Source organism: Gigantopelta aegis, chromosome 7 (assembly GCF_016097555.1).
Source record: "Gigantopelta aegis isolate Gae_Host chromosome 7, Gae_host_genome, whole genome shotgun sequence".
In the NCBI taxonomy this organism is placed as follows: Eukaryota; Metazoa; Mollusca; class Gastropoda; order Neomphalida; family Peltospiridae; genus Gigantopelta; species Gigantopelta aegis.
The window spans coordinates 42510879-42529666 of record NC_054705.1 but is presented as its reverse complement, the minus strand read 5'-3'; the positions used below and the strand labels follow the sequence as shown (position 1 = coordinate 42529666).

Genomic DNA, 18788 nt, shown 5'->3' with positions numbered 1-18788 from the left:
AAATTTTCATATTTCCTAAGCACAAGAGCCATAACTCTGATATAAAAGTCAAACCTGATCTGTAACTCTTTGTGATAAAGCCATACACAAAATTTCAGTTAAGTATCTTGAGGCACTGATTAAAAAAAAAAAAGTCTAAAAAAACCTATATGTGGGACAGACAGACAGACGGACAGACGGATGGAGACAAAACCTATAGTGCCCTCCAGTTGGAGTGGTAGGAGACTAAAACATTAAACTTTTGCAACTTGCATTTATGACAAGCAGGTTTAGAGACATAAATAATACAAACAATAACAACAACAATAACAACAACAACACAATATTTAAAGTACTAGTATTAGAATCAGATTAAAGCACTGTTAAAAAGAAGTGAAAATCGAGATTCATGAAAGTGTGAACACTAGTGTAACCAATCAAAGCATTTATAAAAAAAAAAAAAACACACATATATATATATATATATATATATATATATATATATATACATATATATATATACATATATATATACATATATATATATACATATATATATATACATATATATATATACATATATATATATACATACACATATATATATATATACTCTTCAAAAAAAGAAACGCAAAAGGGTACAAATGGGTTATAACTCTGATTTTATGTTTCCTACCGGTTCATGCTTTGTGAATATAAGGTCATTGCATGTCCCAAACACATTCCCACGGTTACATTCGATAAAACGCAGCTACTGTACAATAAAGTTCCAAAATGTGAATATTCGCAAAAACGCAGCCACGTGCAAACCATGTCACCACTGCACGTGCGTTGTCTGCACGTGCAACATGAACACCGACAGTATAAAAGTGCAGGGTGTTCGCTTGCCTGGCCTCTGTATCTGGCCGACAGTTGACAATCCAGGACATGCCACGTCTCAGTGAACCGCAGAGAAACAATGCCATCGGCCGACTAGACGCAGGCGAATCCAGAACGGCCGTTGCCAGGGCATTCCATGTGTCCCCAAGCACCATCTCCAGACTGTGGGACCGTTACCAGCAACATGGATCAACACGTGACCTCCCTAGATCCGGTCGACCACGGGTCACTACCCCCGGGCAGGACCGCTACATCCGGGTACGCCACCTTCGGGAACAATTGACTACTGCCACCTCCACAGCCGCAGCAATACCAGGTTTGCGCAGGATATCCGACCAGACCGTACGGAACCGCCTACGTGAGGTAGGAATTCGTGCCAGACGTCCAGTTCGAGGTGTCATCTTAACACCACAACACCGTCGACTCCGACTGCAGTGGTGCCAGATTCATCGACAATGGCCTCAACTGCGATGGAGACAGGTGTGGTTCAGTGACGAGTCCCGATTTCTGCTCCGACGTCATGATGGAAGATGTCGCGTGTATAGGCGTCGTGGTGAACGTTATGCAGCAAACTGCGTGCAGGAAGTGGACAGATTCGGCGGGGGTAGTGTCATGGTGTAGGCAGCCATGCCACACACTGGCAGAACTGACCTGGTCCACGTGCAGGGCAACCTGAATGCACAGGGCTACATTGACCAGATCCTCCGGCCACACATCGTTCCAGTTATGGCCAACGCCAACGCAGTGTTCCAACATGACAACGCCAGGCCTCACACAGCACGTCTCACAACGGCTTTCCTACAGAACAACAACATTAATGTCCTTCCTTGGCCATCGACATCACCGGATTTGAACCCAATTGAGCATCTATGGGACGAGTTGGACCGACGCCTCCGACAGCGACAACCACAGCCCCAGACCCTGCCCGAGCTGGCAGCAGCCTTGCAGGCCGAGTGGGCCACCATCCCCCGGGACGTCATCCGTACTCTGGTTGCTTCAATGGGCAGGCGGTGCCAGGCAGTTGTCAACACACGCGGAGGCCACACCCGGTATTGACTCCAGATGACCTTGACCTTGGTGGTGTGTCCTATCACTTACTCACAATGGACTAGAGTGAATTGTAAACAATCCTGCAACATTTGGTAATTATCGGACTCACCATTCAATAATTAAATCAATTCTCCAAATGTTACGACAATGTGGTTTTGCGTTTCTTCTTTTGAAGAGTATATATACATGTATATATATATATATACTGTTTAGAATTTGTAATTAACTGTAATAATGACTTAGGCAATTATCCTATTAGTGTGACGATACGACATTCAGTGCAATTAATGTTGTGAAATTAGGGTGTACTTTTTCATGCTACTACAATTGTAGGAAAGAAAGTATCAGATAAAAACCAACAACGGAAAATGAGAAATCCAGCACATATATATATACTGTTTGTATTACACGTACCAAAAAAAATAGTCTTTATTTCTGTCCACTAAGCTGTTGTGAATTGTTTTTAACCGGCCTCTGAAAATTGCGAGAACATTAGTTTCGCTCGCACATCACTCGCATAAGTACAGTTTTACATAACCCACTTCTCATTCACGCACTGAATTTATGACATCATTTACATAGTCATGACAGGTTACGTAAAAAAGAGCTTTTGTTTTGTTTAATGACACCACTAGAGAACATTTATTTATTAATCATCGGCTATTGGATGTCAAACATTTGATAATTTCGACACATAGTCTTAGCGAGGAAACCCGCTACATTTTTCCATTCATAGCAAGGGATCGTTTATATGCACCTTTGATATACCAGTCGTGGTGCACTGGATGGAGCGAGACATAGCTCAATGGGCCCACCAACGGGGATCGATCCCTGACCGACCGAAAAACCAAATGAGTCATCTTAATTTGTTTTTGCGTTACCCATATATAGTTTAATTCTCAGAGGCCTAGTTTAATGCTATTTTCATTCACAGCAAAACGTTGGGGTTTTTTGTGTGGGTTTTTTTTTTTTTTTTAATTTCTTTTTTAAATTTCCATCAATATCTGTTAGTTATTTTCTGTTACTTTCTTTCCATGTGTCTAACACGACGACAAAGAGCACTACACACTCACCTTCAGACTCTCTATAGACCGAGACGACTACAAAACAAAGTCTTCATTTGGTTTCTCTCATTTTACTTCTACTACAGTGCAACCCCTCTAAACCGGACACCCTCTGAACCAAGTAAAATGTCCAGTTTATAAGAGGTTAAGTTCTGTAAGCTTTAGAGAGGTTAAGTTCTGTACTGATTATTAAAGAGGGACTGTGAAAAACATCCGGTTTTGAGGGAATTTTGGTTTAGAGAGGGTCCGGTTTTGATGGAATTCCAGTTTACAGAGGGTCCAGTTTTGAGAGGTTTCACTGTGTTTCATTTTGTTTTTTAATCTTTCTGTCATGTAACTAAACAATTACCACAGCTGTTTACACTTCTTCATTTGGTATCTTTCATACCTGTGAATACATTTTACGACATGTCTGCGTCCATTCTAAAAATTATGTACATGAAAAAACCCGGTCTAATAATGCTGTGGACTTTTTGTTTTTGTATTTGTTTAACCCAGAATTACTTTTTTTTCCCTTTTTTTCAATCCAAATCTGGTAAACAACACTAGAAAACAACGTTTAATTAAATGACATTTCACAATGCTGTTAAGTTAGCCACATGCCACCAAATAAGGAAAAAAGCCCATTGTAAATTCCACATGTACATGTATAAAGCTAAGCTTGGTTGTAGCATGCAGTATAATTTTTTTTGTTTTTCTAAACATTCAGTATTTGTAAATATGTTAAGTCTAAAACAGCATGCAGCATAAACAAACTCAGTAGAGCTGTATATTAACTGTATTCCATGTAGCATATTAACTGTATTCCATGTTGCATATTAACTGTATTCCTTGTGACATATTAACTGTATTCCATGTAGCATATTAACTGTATTCCATGTAGCATATTCACTGTATTCCAAGTAGAATATTAACTGTATTCCATGTAGCATATTAACAGTATTCCATGAAGCATATTCACTGTATTCCAACTAGCATATTAACTACATTCCATATAACATATCAACTACATGTATATTCCACATTCAGAAAATCAATCTGCCGTTGTCCAACAGATTAAATCGACTCATACGTGGAATTGATCTACGGTGGTGTGGAGGACCAACTTGTATGAATAACAAGTGTCCATGGTAACACCGATAAAATATAACAAGTGTCCATGGTAACACTGATAAATTATAACAAGTGTCCATGGTAACACTGGTAAAATATAACAAGTGTTCATGGTAATGCTGATAAAATATAACAAGTGTCCATGGTAACACCAATAAAATATAACAAGTGCCCATGGTAACACTGATAAAATTAACAAGTGTCCATGGTAACACTGATAAAATGTGACAAGTGTCCATGGTAACACCGATAAAATTAACAAGTGTCCATGGTAACACCGATAAATATAACAAGTATCCATGGTAATGCTGATAAAAAAAATAAAAAAGTGTTGATGGTAACGCTGATAAAATATAATAAGCCTCCAGACCGAAAACATAACGTCATGGTAACTGGTATATATTGCTAGTTTTATCAGTAAGATGTTTAACTGTTTACCTTGACACTTGAATATGTGTTCTCCACCTTCTCCTCAAGAGACTTGAAGGTCTGGGAATTTCTGAAAGTAAAAGGACAAGTTTATTAAATGTATTGATTACCTTACATAAACTTATTTAATGTTACTGACAGCTAATATATATCAATAAATAAATAAATAAATAATACACTTTTGAGAAATTCAATTTTAAAATTTCAATTAAAATTTTAATGTAATGAATGTTTTTCCTCCAACATATAGTGTGTGATGAACATCCATAGGTACAACCACAAAGCAAGTGTAATTTAGTTTTTAAAAATGGAGTTAAATGCACAACTTTAATGTTAAGCTAAACGAAAAAATATTTTAATGAAATGTTTTTAATTAATAGGGTAGTTGTTTCCCCATGTGTATTGTTATGAATGTCAATAATTTAATTATGTTAAACGGCTTCTTTTCCCAAGGAATCTTTTATCTGCACTTCCCACAGGCAGGATAGCACAAACCATGGACTTTGTTGAACCAGTTATGGATCACTGGTTGGTGCAAATGGTTTACACTTACCCATTGAGCCTTGCGGAGCACTCACTCAGGGTTTGGAGTCGTTATTTGGATTAAAAATCCCATGCTTCGACTGGGATCTGAACCCCGTACCTACCAGCCTGTAGACCGATGGCCTAACCACAACGCCACCGAGATTGGTTTACATGTTGTTTTCACTTCCTATTTATTGCATGAGTTTATTTTGCACAAGAATTTATTTGTGCAAAATAAACTCGTGCAATAAATAGGAAGTGAAAACAACGTATGTGAAGTTCTGTATTTTTTTTACATATCTTCTTTTATGTTTTACAATTTTAATTTTTTTAATTTCACAACACTTTGTTAAATCTATGATCAAAACTTTCATGAATTTACTTAACATTAAGAATCATACTCTGCAGCAGCCTTGTGAAATGTTTCAAATACGATGTGACGTAATTTGTAAATCATATATGACATCAGTAAATAAAAGGCGCTTACTGCAGTAAAAATAAAAAGGGAATTCACCGTTTAACAGTTCCGATCCAGATCGCACATACATGTATGTGTGATATTTGACCTAATTTGTAAATCATATATGACATCAGTAAATAAAAGGCGCTTACTGCAGTAAAAAGGAAAAGGGAATTACCCATTTAACAGTTCCGATCCAGATCGCACATACATGTATGTGTGATGACCTAATTTGTACAATTTATCACAGGGTAAATCAAAAGGTGCTAACTGCAGTAAAAAGGAAAAGGGAATTACCCACTACAGTAAGACCCAGATGCACATAGGCATGTAAATAACAGGGTTTCAAAATGTCTTTATCACTGAGTAAGATTGCATAGGCACATAAAAACTGTGTACCGGGACAATTAGTCTATCAAGTAAATCTTTTACACTATGACATCACACAAGCTATATTACATCTTTAGTTGTAAGACGCTACATTCTATCACATCAATATAGAGATTTAAAACTCCAAAAGATTTTATATTTAAAATTCCAGGTTTTCTTACATTTACAGAATGCTTGTGCTGCTGTATTAGTGAGGTGTGGGTTTAAAACTATGTTTAAGTATTGTCTGTTATTTCTTTTACGTTCATCAGGGTATGAACTAAAAAAATCATCCGCAAACTGTGTGAATTGGCGAAGTTTGCGGATGATATTTTTTATTCACACCATGAGGAACGTAAAAGAAATAACAGACAACACTTATAATTAAATTTGAATCATACATGCTAATAATAACAATAAAACTTTTTATCATATAATATCTTACATTTTCAGTGCTATCAAAGTATGTGATATTTTTCAGATCACATACTTTAAAAATTTGATAACTTTGCAAATTAGATGTAAATTAGTCGAGGTCTCGGCACTAGGTTTATTGACATTTAAGCAAACGTACTTGGGTGACACTCCATGATTGATGTATGCATTCATAGTCATCAAATAAAAACATTTCAATGGCAATTTGACACTGAAAGCTGTCCAGCATTCAGAAAAAAATAAATGTTAGGCATAACTTTATTTTGATGTAAGGACATCCAAAATGACGTCATTCAAGTTTGACGTCATTTCCATTCAAAAATACACCATGCCACATATTCTTACGTCATTTGAATATCTAGTAATGGCGGACTGGAATTAAAGTTGCGTGTACAGTTTACAAAAACACGTTGTATTAAGCTTGAGCTTATATGATAAAGAGATTATTAACCTCATGTATTTCGGTATCGTCAGAGGCTCGCATAATACAATTTTTATTCCTAATATATGATACTGACAATACCGAAAAACACTGGTTTATAGACTTTATTTTGAATTATGTTTTAACTATAATAAATAATGCTTAATGTGTTACAGTTTTAAATAAATATAACAAACAATAATAACAAGTACTCTAAGAGCACTGCTAAAGAAAGACCCCCCCCCCCCCCCCCCCCCCCACTCGGCCCAACAAATTTTCTCATCTAAGAATGGGAAAATCCACATGAAAATCCAATCTGATCTGAAAGTGCACATTATAAAGCTATACACAAACATTTACCTCATTGGGACAGAGCTACAGACAGAGACAAAACCAATAGTCTTCTCCAGCTGGACTGGTAGGGGACTAACACGTCATTTAAATATTACGTAACGCTATTTTGGTCAAACTTAGATACCCTCCCTCCCCACTGTAACGCTAGATCATACACCCCGCAAAACATTACAATATTAAATCAAATCTGATCTGATAAAAAAAAGTGTGTTACATAACGCCCATCCCCGGTAACACTACATAAAGTTTGGACATACACCAACCCAACCCTCGAGCTTTACGTGACATCCGAATTGCCCCTAATAAATAACCTATAACATGCTATTGTATCCTCTGGCATTACTATAAAGCGGTACGATTCCTACCTGAGATCTCCCAGCTTCTTAGACATGGATGAGCCGAATGTCGACAATGCCGCGGATGTTTTCTCTCCGGCCGTTTTCACAACGGCGCTCGTCTTCTGATACCTGGAACAAAAACACACACTCAATCTTACTGACACTCCATTTCAGGGTCCCGTTCCTCAAAGCGATCTTAGCACTAAGTTCACCTTAAGTTCATTAGGTAGATATGCATTTAAGGTGATCTTAGTGCTAAGATCGCTTCGTGGAACAGGGCCCTGGACGTTTTAGTGGGACGAAGCTCATTGGTAAAAGTTTGTTTTGTTTAACAACACCACTGGAGCACATTGATTAATTAATCACCGGCTATTGGATGACATTTGGCAATTCTGACTCGTAGTCATCAGAGGAAACCTGCTACATTGTTCCTAATGCAGCAAGGGATCTTTTATATGCACTTCCCCACAGACAGACAGGAAAGCACATACCATGGCCTTTATTCAGTTGCGGTGCACTGGTTGGAACGGGAAAAAAACCCCAGTCAGCTGAATGGATCTACCGAGATGGTTCGATCCTACAATGCAAGCACCTCAAGCGAACACTCGACCAACTGAGTTAAATCCCGACCCTCAACTCGGTGGTAATGCGTTCGCCTGATTTGCTGTCGGTCTAGGATCGATCCCCGTCGGTGGACACACTGGGCTATTTCTCGTTCTAGCCAGTGCACCACAACTGATATATCAACGGTCATGGTATGTGCTATCCTGTCTGTGGGATGGTGCATAAAAAAAGATTCCTTGCTACTAATGGAACAATTGTAGCAGGTATCGTCTCTAAGACTGTGTCAAAATGACCATATGTGTGACATCCAATGGCTGATGATGGGTGGATCAATGTGCTCTGGTGGTGTCGTTAAACAAAACAAACAAGCAAATCACTAGAGCACACTGACGTATTAATTAATTCAGCTAAGTAGGCACACTGACGTATTAATTAATTCAGCTAAGTAGGCACACTGACGTATTAATTAATTCAGCTAAGTACGCACACTGACGTATTAATTAATTCAGCTAAGTACGCACACTGACGTATTAATTAATTCAGCTAAGTACGCACACTGACGTATTAATTAATTCAGCTAAGTACGCACACTGACGTATTAATTAATTCAGCTAAGTAGGCACACTGACGTATTAATTAAATCAGCTAAGTACGCACACTGACGTATTAATTAATTCAGCTAAGTACGCACACTGACGTATTAATTAATTCAGCTAAGTACGCACACTGACGTATTAATTAATTCAGCTAAGTACTTTCTTCAATCTCATAACTGCACATTTTGTTAACCTAAAGGAAAATCTAGGCTTGCTTGGATATATACGAAAACTTCAGTAGAACCAGAAAACCAATCTTAATCTACAATACGAGTAAATAATACATGCTTCTTTCTCTCTTTTTTTAGTTTCTGTTTAACTTTCCTCTATTTTTTTCCCCATTCATTTCATCTGTCCATTCTCTCTCCCCCGTCCCCCTCAGATCAAAACCATTATTGTATTCATATTTATGTATTGTTTTTAAACAAATTCAAATGTATGCAACTAGAAGTTGTTTCAGTGGTGTATAAAAACATTGTAAAACCATCAACATTTTAAACATCGCAATTTAAAATGATCTATTTAGTTATCTATTTAAAAATAATGGATTTTTTTTTTTTTTTATATAATTATTTAATGTATTAATGTAACTGATTAATAAATTTTAACTAGAAGTTGTTTCAGTAGTGTATAAAAAACATTGTAAAACCATCAACATTTTAAACATCACAATTTAAAATGATTTATTTAGTAATCTATTTAACAATAATGGAAAAAAGTATATTTTAATATAATTATTTAATGTATTAATGTAACTGATTAATAAATTTTAATTTAATATATTCTCTATATTGAAATTAACTTTCATAATATGCGATGTATGAATGTACATATATGTATGTGTATGTGTATGAATATATACATGTATTTTTGTACGGCAATGATTCAAGGCTCCCCAACCTTGACACTGTCAACTGAAAAAAAAAATTAATTCAGCTAATTGGATATCAACCACTTTGTAATTCTAACAGTTTTAGAGATGAAACCTGCTACTTTTTACATTAGCAGCAAGGAAACTGTTATACGCACCATCCCACTAACAGGACAGCACATACCACAGCCGTTAATATACTAGTTGTGATGCACTGGATGGAATGAGAAATGGCCAAATGTGCCCACCGCGCATCAGACAAGCACTTTACTAGTGGGCTATGACCCGACCATTGTTTTCTTTTGGTATTCCTATACGTGTTGTGTAATACTCTATCTGATAAACTTTCTATTTCTCCTTGTGCTGGGATCTAGTTCGTGACCTGAGATGCATAAATAAGCTGTAGAATACCAAAATTTATCTACAGAGACTGGTGTCAGTGGTTAAGCCATCAGTCTACAGGCTGGTAGGTACAGGGTTCGCAGCTTGGTACCGGCTCCAACCCAGAGCGAGTTCTTAAGGGCTCTTCTCTCTCTCACTAACCACTAACCAACTAACAACTTACCCACTGTCCAGAACAGACAGCCATATAGCTGAGGTGTGTGCCCAGGACAGTGTGCTTGAACCGTAATTGGATATAAACACGAAAATAAGTTGAAATGAAACAGAAGACAGTGTCATTTATAGTCACAGCTGGCCTTAACATGTTGTCAAGTGAATGAAATGAAGAAAAAGATACATAGATGGAGTTTGTTTTGTTTATCGACACCACTGGAGCACATTGATTAATTAATCATCAGCTAATGGATATCAAACATTTGGTAATTCTGACTCATAGTCATCAGAGGAAACACGCTACATTTTTCCTAATGCAGCAAGGGATCTTTTATATGCACTTTCCCACAGACAGGAAAGCACATACCACGGCCTTTGTTCAGTTGTGGTGCACTGGTTGGAACGAGAAAAAACCCAATCAGCTGAATGGATCCACCGAGGTGGTTCGATCCTGCGACACAAGCACCTCAAGTGAGCACTCAACCGACTGAGTTAAATCCCGCCCCAGTTCACCTGAGATGCATAGATAAGCTGTGTACGGTATGAAAAGTAATCTACAGAGTGATCATTCAGTCACAGCTGGCCTTAATGTGTTGTCAGGCTAACGAAAAGAAGAAAGGATGTGGCATGTGCTGTCATGTCTGTTGGAAAGTGTATACAAAAAATCCCTTGCTGCTAACAGAAAAAAAATGGTCTTGGTAGTGCAGTGGTTAAGCAATCTGACTTACGGCTGATAGATGCTGGGTTCGCAGCCTGGTACCGGTTTCCACCCAGAGTGAGTTTAATGACTTCTTTCTCACTAACCACTAACACACTGTCCTGGACAGACAGCCCAGATAGCTGAGGTATGTGCCCAGGACAGCATGCTTGAACGTTAATTGGAAAAAAGGCACGGAAATAAGTATAACATGAATTTTTTTTAAAAGTGGGTTTCTTCTCTAAGACTGTCACAATCATCAATAATTATCAATAATATGACAAATCAAGTTATTTTGTTCTTATCTAGAGAATAACAGGTTAATGGCTTCTTCCTGTTTTTATCTCGCACATACAGTCAACTCCACTTATTTGCATATCGGTTTATAGCATAATTTGGTTAATAGACTATTTTCACCAAACACGGAACCATATGCCCTTTTAACACTACAAAACATCCAGTTAATTGCACGGACTACAGACTATATATTGGTTATTTGCACATAAAAATAACTAAGATATTTTGTGTGTGTGTGTGTGTGTGTGTGCTAAATTAATATCGAGCTGCATCAACGGTATGTAAATAAGTGGGTTTGACTGTACCAGACTTACACACATTAAACTGGTTTAGCTAAAACACGTGTGGTTGCAAATGTCAAGCGTTCACATGACATTGTGTAACAGCTATACTGGTGTAAGGTGGATGTGTAGTTGTCTACACTTGCGCAAGACATCAAAACAACAACTGATCGTTAGGCCATTGTTAACAAACTTATTGATTATTCTGACTGCGACAACATTTTTACTTCCACCGTATACTAGTTTAACTAAAACAGTTTGCGTTCACACGTACATGTAAACTGTTTTAGTTATTTCTGTCTAACTAAACCACATACCGAAGGGTTTTAGCTATACCAATATAGTGAAAAGATCGCGTTTATACTTACATTTTAAATTGATTTAGTTACACATATACCAGTTTAGTTAAATTAGTTTAAAGTACATGTACAAGACTACATAGTGTGAACGCCGCTACATGTAGGGTGAAAAGATTGCATTCACCAGTACATTTTAATTTTAAACTGGTTTAGTAATATCAGTTTAGTTAAACTAGTTTAAAACTATGAGATTACATAGTGTGAACGCCGCTACATGTAGGATGAAAAGATTGCATTCACCATTACATTTTAATTTTAAACTGGTTTAGTAATGCCAGTTTAGTTAAACTAGTTTAAAAGTATGAGACTACCCCTAAACATACAAAATTTACGACTTCATTTTTGTAATATATGATATATGTCACATCAAAAACTAAAAATTTAAACTCATAATTTTAAAATAAAAATGTAATTGTTGTTAAACCCGCGCTTGCGGTGGGTCCTACCGACAATAATATGGGCGGAGCTTCAAGCCAGAGATAATGATCACGTGATCTAAGTCTAGCGACAAGGTCACAGTCTATGAGTTATAATTAAACAAATACACGTGGCCTCAGAGAAAGAAAGCTGTACTCACGCAACGTTAGACACCTGTAAAGGCATTATTATTAAATGTATTTTGCAAATAACACGTTTGCTACCTTGCAAGTGAGGGGCAAAAATACTATTATTCCACGTGCGCCTTGTTACTCATGGTTGTCATGTGACATAAACAAGCTACGTCACATGTCCATATACGACTATTCAATTCTACGCTTCGGAGTTATAAGTTCCAGTTTACCTCTAATTACAATAGCTTTGTATAGAAATTAAAAGCATTCTTTATTTCTCTTACATTTATCTACAAGCGGATCAAATTTGGAGTTATAATATGTTCTAATTGTTCCATAAATATTAAAAATGTACCCCCAATAAAGCTGTCTTCAAACTGTCAAACTTTCAAACATTTTGGATTTAAGCTCCGCCCACTCCTATTTATATCAACGGCGCCGGTTTAAACTTTATGTACTCATATTTTAGGCACAATTAAAAAAATAAATAAAAATACCACCAACCATCTATTGCATATAGATGATAAAATAAATAAATATATATATAATTATACATACAGTGAAACACCCTCGGCACCAAATAAAACGTCCAATTTTAAGAGATATCTGGTTTAGAGGTGTTCTCTTTTGTACAGATATTTAAAAAGGGGCCGCGAAATATATATAATATATATTTAAATTACTACTACTAAAAAAAAAATATTAAATATAAAAAAATATTAAAAAAAACACCTTTTCAATAAAAAATAAGTGGTTTTATATTGTGATATAAAAGTTAATAAATAAATAAATAAATAAATAAAGCAAGCCAATTTTAAGGATGACCTAAACAACTTGCGTAAATTTCAGGCAGCGATATTTAAAAAAATTAAAAACCTGAAACTTACACTGTCGAATGTGTAATCTTGTCATTAATCTGATGTATTTTTTCATTGGTTTTCTGGTATCTGAAAAACATTTCTTTTTAATGCATACCGTAATCAATCAAAAAAGTTTACAAACCTGTGCACACACACAAAAAAAATAAAAATTCATCAATATTTATAATGGCAATAAAATTTTAAATCAAAATCAAAATGGTATGCAAAATTATCAAAAATAATACACACATACACACACATTAAAAGAAAATAATAATAATAAAAAAAATTAAAAATCACATTTAAGTTTAAAAGTTCATTAATATTTATAATCACAACAAAATTTCAAATCTGACTCAAAACGGTATACAAAAATACCAAAAATAATACACACACACTTAAACAATTAAAAAAAAATATATATAAAAAAAATCACATTTAAGAGTAAAATTTCATCAATATTTATAATCACAACAAAATTTCAAATCGGACTCAAAATGGTGTACTAAATTATCAAAAATAATACACACACACTTAAACAAAAAACAAAACAAAAATCATATTTAAGTTTAAAATTTCATCAATATTTATAATCACAACAAAATTTTAAATCTGACACAAAATGGTGTACTAAATTATCAAAAATAATACACACACACACACATAAAGAAACAAACAAAAATCACATTTTTATCTCAAGTTTGAAATTTCATCAGCATTTATAATGATAACACTATTTCAAATCTGACCCAAAATGGTGTATTAAATTATAAAATTTGCATAAAATCTTTTGTGTGTACATTTTTTCTCTTCACATTTTGTCGATGTTTATCAGACGATCCTTAAAATTGGTTTCTTGTAACCCTGACAGGCATTTTCCCGGCAGTCGCCCAGTTGACTAATCAAATGTATTATTTTCTAAATAATATTAGGTTTTTTGTTTTTTTTAATTATACTAAAAAAAAAAAAAAAAGTGGATGAAAAAAATAATAATGCCATAAAAGGAAAGGGGGAGTTAGGGGGAAGTCTATCACATACCAAAGAAATTTATTTATTTAATATTATTACAAGTATTTTGTTTACCAGTACTTCGGCTTCAACACTGATAATGTTTTATGTCAGTCTTCACCATAAAAGGTGATGATCACTCCTGCTCCCCTCAACACAGGAGAGAAAGAAAGAAAGGAATGAAGGAAATGGTTTATTTAACGACGCACTCAACACATTTTAATTACGGTTATATGGCGTCGGACATATGGTTAAGGTCCACACGTATATTGAGGGAGAAAACCTGCTGTCGCCACTTCAAGGGCTATTCTTTTCGATTAGCAGCAAGGGATCTTTTACATGCAACATCCCTTAGACAGGATAGCACATACCATGGCCCTTGATGTACCAGTCACAGTGCACTGGCTGGACCACACAGGAGAGAGACAAATTGATGACTGTGCAATAAATATTTAGTTCCAGTATGAGTTACAATTCAGCATATTTACTAAAAATTACTCAAATTTACTAAAAATTACTCAAATAGCTCCATTTCTTTGTGATGAATCGTTCCAAATTACCTCATGAAAACTGCACAATTTTTTAAAATGTTTACTTAATCCTACGGGACAGTCAAAATTCAATAGCACCACAAGTGTCCCCCCCCCCCACCCCCCATCAGCTGGTGGTGCTCTCTTGCATTTTTCAGCATGGGTAGACCTTCCTCCCTCCTCCCTCCTCCCACCCTCCCCACCCTCCCCACTAACCCTTTCCTGTCCAGGACTGAAGAGCCGGCATGGGTCGACACCTGCACCCATGACAGGTGTGCGCTACAACAGCTTGCTCTAAAGTTTGTTTTGTTTAACAACACCACTAGAGCACATTGATTAATTAATCATTGGCTATTGGATGTCAACCATATGGTTAATCTGACTCGTAGTCATCAGAGGAAACCTGCTGCATTTTTCCTAATGCAGCAAGGGATCTTTTATATGCACTTTCTCAAAGACAGGAAAGCACATACCACAGCCTTTGTCCAGTTGTGGTGCACTGTTTGGAATGAGAAAAAAAAACAATCAGTTGAATGGATCCACTGAGGTGGTTCGATCCAGTGATGCAAGCACCTCAAGCGAGCACTCATCTGACTGAGCTAAATGCCGCCCCCATCTTGCTCTGAATGTGCCTTATGATCTATGTCCTCACCTAATAGATTTTATGTCACATTTCATGTGATCGCTCACCAACTACCATTTCAGGAAAATGATCTTCACTTCACCTTGGTTTTGCTCATGGCGAGGACACTATGGTACTGTTATTATGGGGGGGGGGGGGGGGGTGCGGTGGGAGGGCAGTCTTTGTATGTTAACATTACTTTATTTAACACCCAACGGCTGATTATTTTCTGTGTACTGGACTGTTGTTGAACATCCATTCATTGGGTTTGGGTTTTTTCAAAATGTTTCAATTTTTAGTTATTAATTTAAAAAGTGAAAGTAAAATAAAAAATTAAAAATTAAAAATTAAAAAAAAGAAAGAAGAAAATTACTAACTAGTAATAAAATAAATGTCAACCATAGATTATGTTGAGTAATATCTTTCACTATTTGCACTACCAGTAATGTGATATATTCTGTAACTACACAAGCATATATATTAAATATGTCCACTTTTGAGGGAATTGTTTTGGGGGGGTATGGCGCGCCATACCCATTTTACCGTCTGGCAGAAACCCTGGCATTATAGAATTAAAATAACCTAATTATCATTAGCTACAAGTAAATAACAGATGAGACGATCAAACAAACATTTGTCTTTTACCAGCAATTTTCTGGTGCTTTTAGAAGGTGATTTTTTGTTTAGGCCTGCTATGTCTTAAAAATTAACGTTACTGCTGCTCGCTTTTCGCAGGCTGCTATTTTGAGCCCTGTGTCCAAGTTTGTAACATGAGACTTTACCATGCATGAGCACTACTGTAATAACATTTAACATGATGTCATTTAATTAAAGTGATCTTTTACTAGAGAAAGATCATACCACAATACTGTCTAGAGCTGGGCAGTATACCGTATATACCGTTCGGTATCGGTATCATTGTCAATACCAATTTACCGTACTGAGCAAATTTCAAAATACTGAAATTTTGGTATTGAAAAAAGTTATCCGCCATTTAGTAAAGCACTATCAATATATCTGACGAACGCAAAATAGCTGAGAAGAAGCGAGACATGAGAGCCTTGTCTATGGAATTTAATTTTATTTAGATGAAATTAGCGGGCGAGACTTAATTCGGACATGCATTTAAAGCGAAGAATACCGAAAATACTGCTCGGTGTCAGTATCGGTATTGTATCAATACCGTATACCGATATTATACTGTACCGATACCGAGGTAAATCACTCCAAACATACCAATACCGAACGTGAAATTTCAATACTGCCCAGCTCTAATAGTGTCTCATATCTCTTTGCCCATATCAGTAATAATAATAAAGCATGATCCAAGAAACCCGAATAATAAAATATTTAATGACAAGTTTAAATAATTTATTTCACTTACACGTTAGTCGTCCACTTGTACCTGTGAATTATCAAAAAAAGAAGTTTTTTGCTTTCTTTTTCCCCAAAAGAGTTCCTTTTTCTTTTTTGTATTAGTTTTTTTTTCCTTTTTCAATATTATGCAATTGAGGTACTGTCATATGGGTAAAGATATATGGATTTTGTGCAATGGGAAAACCAGTGATACAAACAACAATGAAGTGCAATATAATGAAACAAAGAATTAAGTAGTTGTTTAAACAGAAATTGATTTTAAATGACTAAGGAAACAACAGCAAGACAAACAGGAAAAGAAATGCATGATTGTGTAACAAAACTGTGACACATAAAGCTGTTTGTTGTCTCGACATTAGTTGGTTTGGCACATTGTCAAGGGAGGTGGGGAGTGGGAGGGGAAGGGAGAGAGAGAGAGAGAGAGAGAGAGAGAGAGAGAGAGAGAGAGAGAGAGAGAGAGAGAGAGAGAGAGAGAGAGAGAGAGAGAGCGGGAGGGAGGGAGAGAGACAGAGACAGAGACACACACAGAGAGAGAGAGAGAGAGAGAGAGAGAGAGAGCATTGTAAGGATGAAAGAAAAGAAACCATGTATACTAGTTACAAACAATATTAGTTGTACTGTTAGTGGTAACACGAATAATTATGGTTTGGACACAGATTTACATTTACATGCAAAAATAGGTCTACAATGTTTTGTGACATAAGTTCCTGAGAATTTTTTGCACGTAGAAGTAGAAACATGTGTTCCGAATATCAAAACAGAATTTTTAAAATACAACAAACATTCCAAGCGGAATCAGGCCATCACAAATTGCAGAAGCAACGGAATTGTTCATTCAGCGTTTTTGGTGCATAAATGCTTACTGTGCATATACAATTTACTGAATGATCGGTTTGTCTTCTCTACAGCAGGGAACATTTCGTTCGATACTGCGCAAGTTTCAGAGACTGCTAAACAATTTTAAAACATTTAAACAGTAGCTGGTAATTAATTTTCAACCGAACCAGGAATATCGCTAGTTAAGATTTTGAAAACAAAATGTTCCCTGTACAGCAATGTATCTTTTTATTTTGTTTTTCAATAAATTCAAAAAAGGTTACAGAAACCAAAAGAGGTTATCAAAATTTATTTTAAATTTTTTGGCGTAATCTCTTTTCAGGCGGAATGATAAATGAACGAACGATACTCCAGCACAAAAAATACAGCAAGGTTTTGGCCAGAGGGTAAAACGGGTATGGCGCCATACACAAATATTTTAACAGATTTTAGTTTTTTTAGTTGACCTTTTGACAAAATTAATGACTCTAATCATTACTGTATGATTTGCTTAACCCTAACCCTAAACTTAACCCATATTCTTTAAGGGGGAAGACCCCTGACCTGACCCCAGTTGACAGGGGCTATGGGGGGAGGGGGTCTTCCCCCCATACCCCGTTGACTGTGGTTGCATTCAGCACACACATTGTAAATATTTATTTCCATAGTGCCATACCCAAATATTTCTTTCTGGCAGAAACTCTGTACAGGTTATGCAAATTCTGACTTTGTGGAGGCCTGTAGATGTGTGTATAAGTGCGTTAAAGTGAGAATGAACGTACGAGTCTGATGACTTGAGTTGTTGGATGCCGGTCTGCAGGTCAGACTTGAGCTCCTGGAAGGGCGTGATGCCGAGTTTCCGCTTCAGCTCCGTCGCCGTGCGAACCTTCGCCCCAAGAACCTGACGCAGGGTGCTGATTTCCTGTTCCACCTGAGATGTGGAGGGAAGGGGGAAAAGATAGTTAAAATAAATGTTAACACAATTATATGTCATTTCATGTCCTTTGGAAGAGAAGGGAAGGGATGAGACAAAAAGGAATGAGACGAAAGGAATACAGTGGTAGAATTGGAAAGGGTAAGAGTAAGGGAATGGAAAAAAAAAAGGAAGGGAACGGAAATGAACATAATGGAAGGGGGAAAAAAGGAGAGAAGGGAATATAATGGAAGGGAAGAGGGTGGAGGGAAGGAAAGAAAAAGAAAGGAGTGGAAAGGAAAGGATAGAAAGGGGAGTGGAGAAAAGGGAAGGGGAGGAGAGTGAACGGAAGTGATTGGAACAGAAAGAGAGAAGAGATAATGGAAGGTAAGGGAAGGGAAAGGTAGGGAAGGGAATAGGAAGGGAACAGGAAGGGAAAGGGAAGGGGAAAGGAAGGGGAGAAAAAGGAAGGAGA

General features: G+C 36.4%; 1 protein-coding gene across 5 annotated transcripts in view; it reads right to left on the bottom strand.

Annotated features, from left to right (window-relative positions):
- The window catches only part of LOC121377515 (tumor protein D54-like), a 53622-nt gene that overhangs the window by 13467 nt on the left and 21367 nt on the right, over positions 1-18788 (bottom strand). For 2 of the 5 annotated variants that reach the window (XM_041505534.1, XM_041505530.1), the window contains 5 exons: positions 18183-18331; positions 13075-13134; positions 7444-7545; positions 4524-4584; positions 2982-3008 (listed from right to left, as the gene is read on the bottom strand). In XM_041505534.1, the coding sequence (XP_041361468.1) occupies positions 2982-3008; positions 4524-4584; positions 7444-7545; positions 13075-13134; positions 18183-18331 (399 nt within the window). Of the gene's footprint in view, positions 1-2981; positions 3009-4523; positions 4585-7443; positions 7546-13074; positions 13135-16591; positions 16613-18182; positions 18332-18788 lie in introns of all 5 variants that reach the window. The other 3 variants (XM_041505532.1, XM_041505531.1, XM_041505533.1) reach the window with 3 other exon arrangements.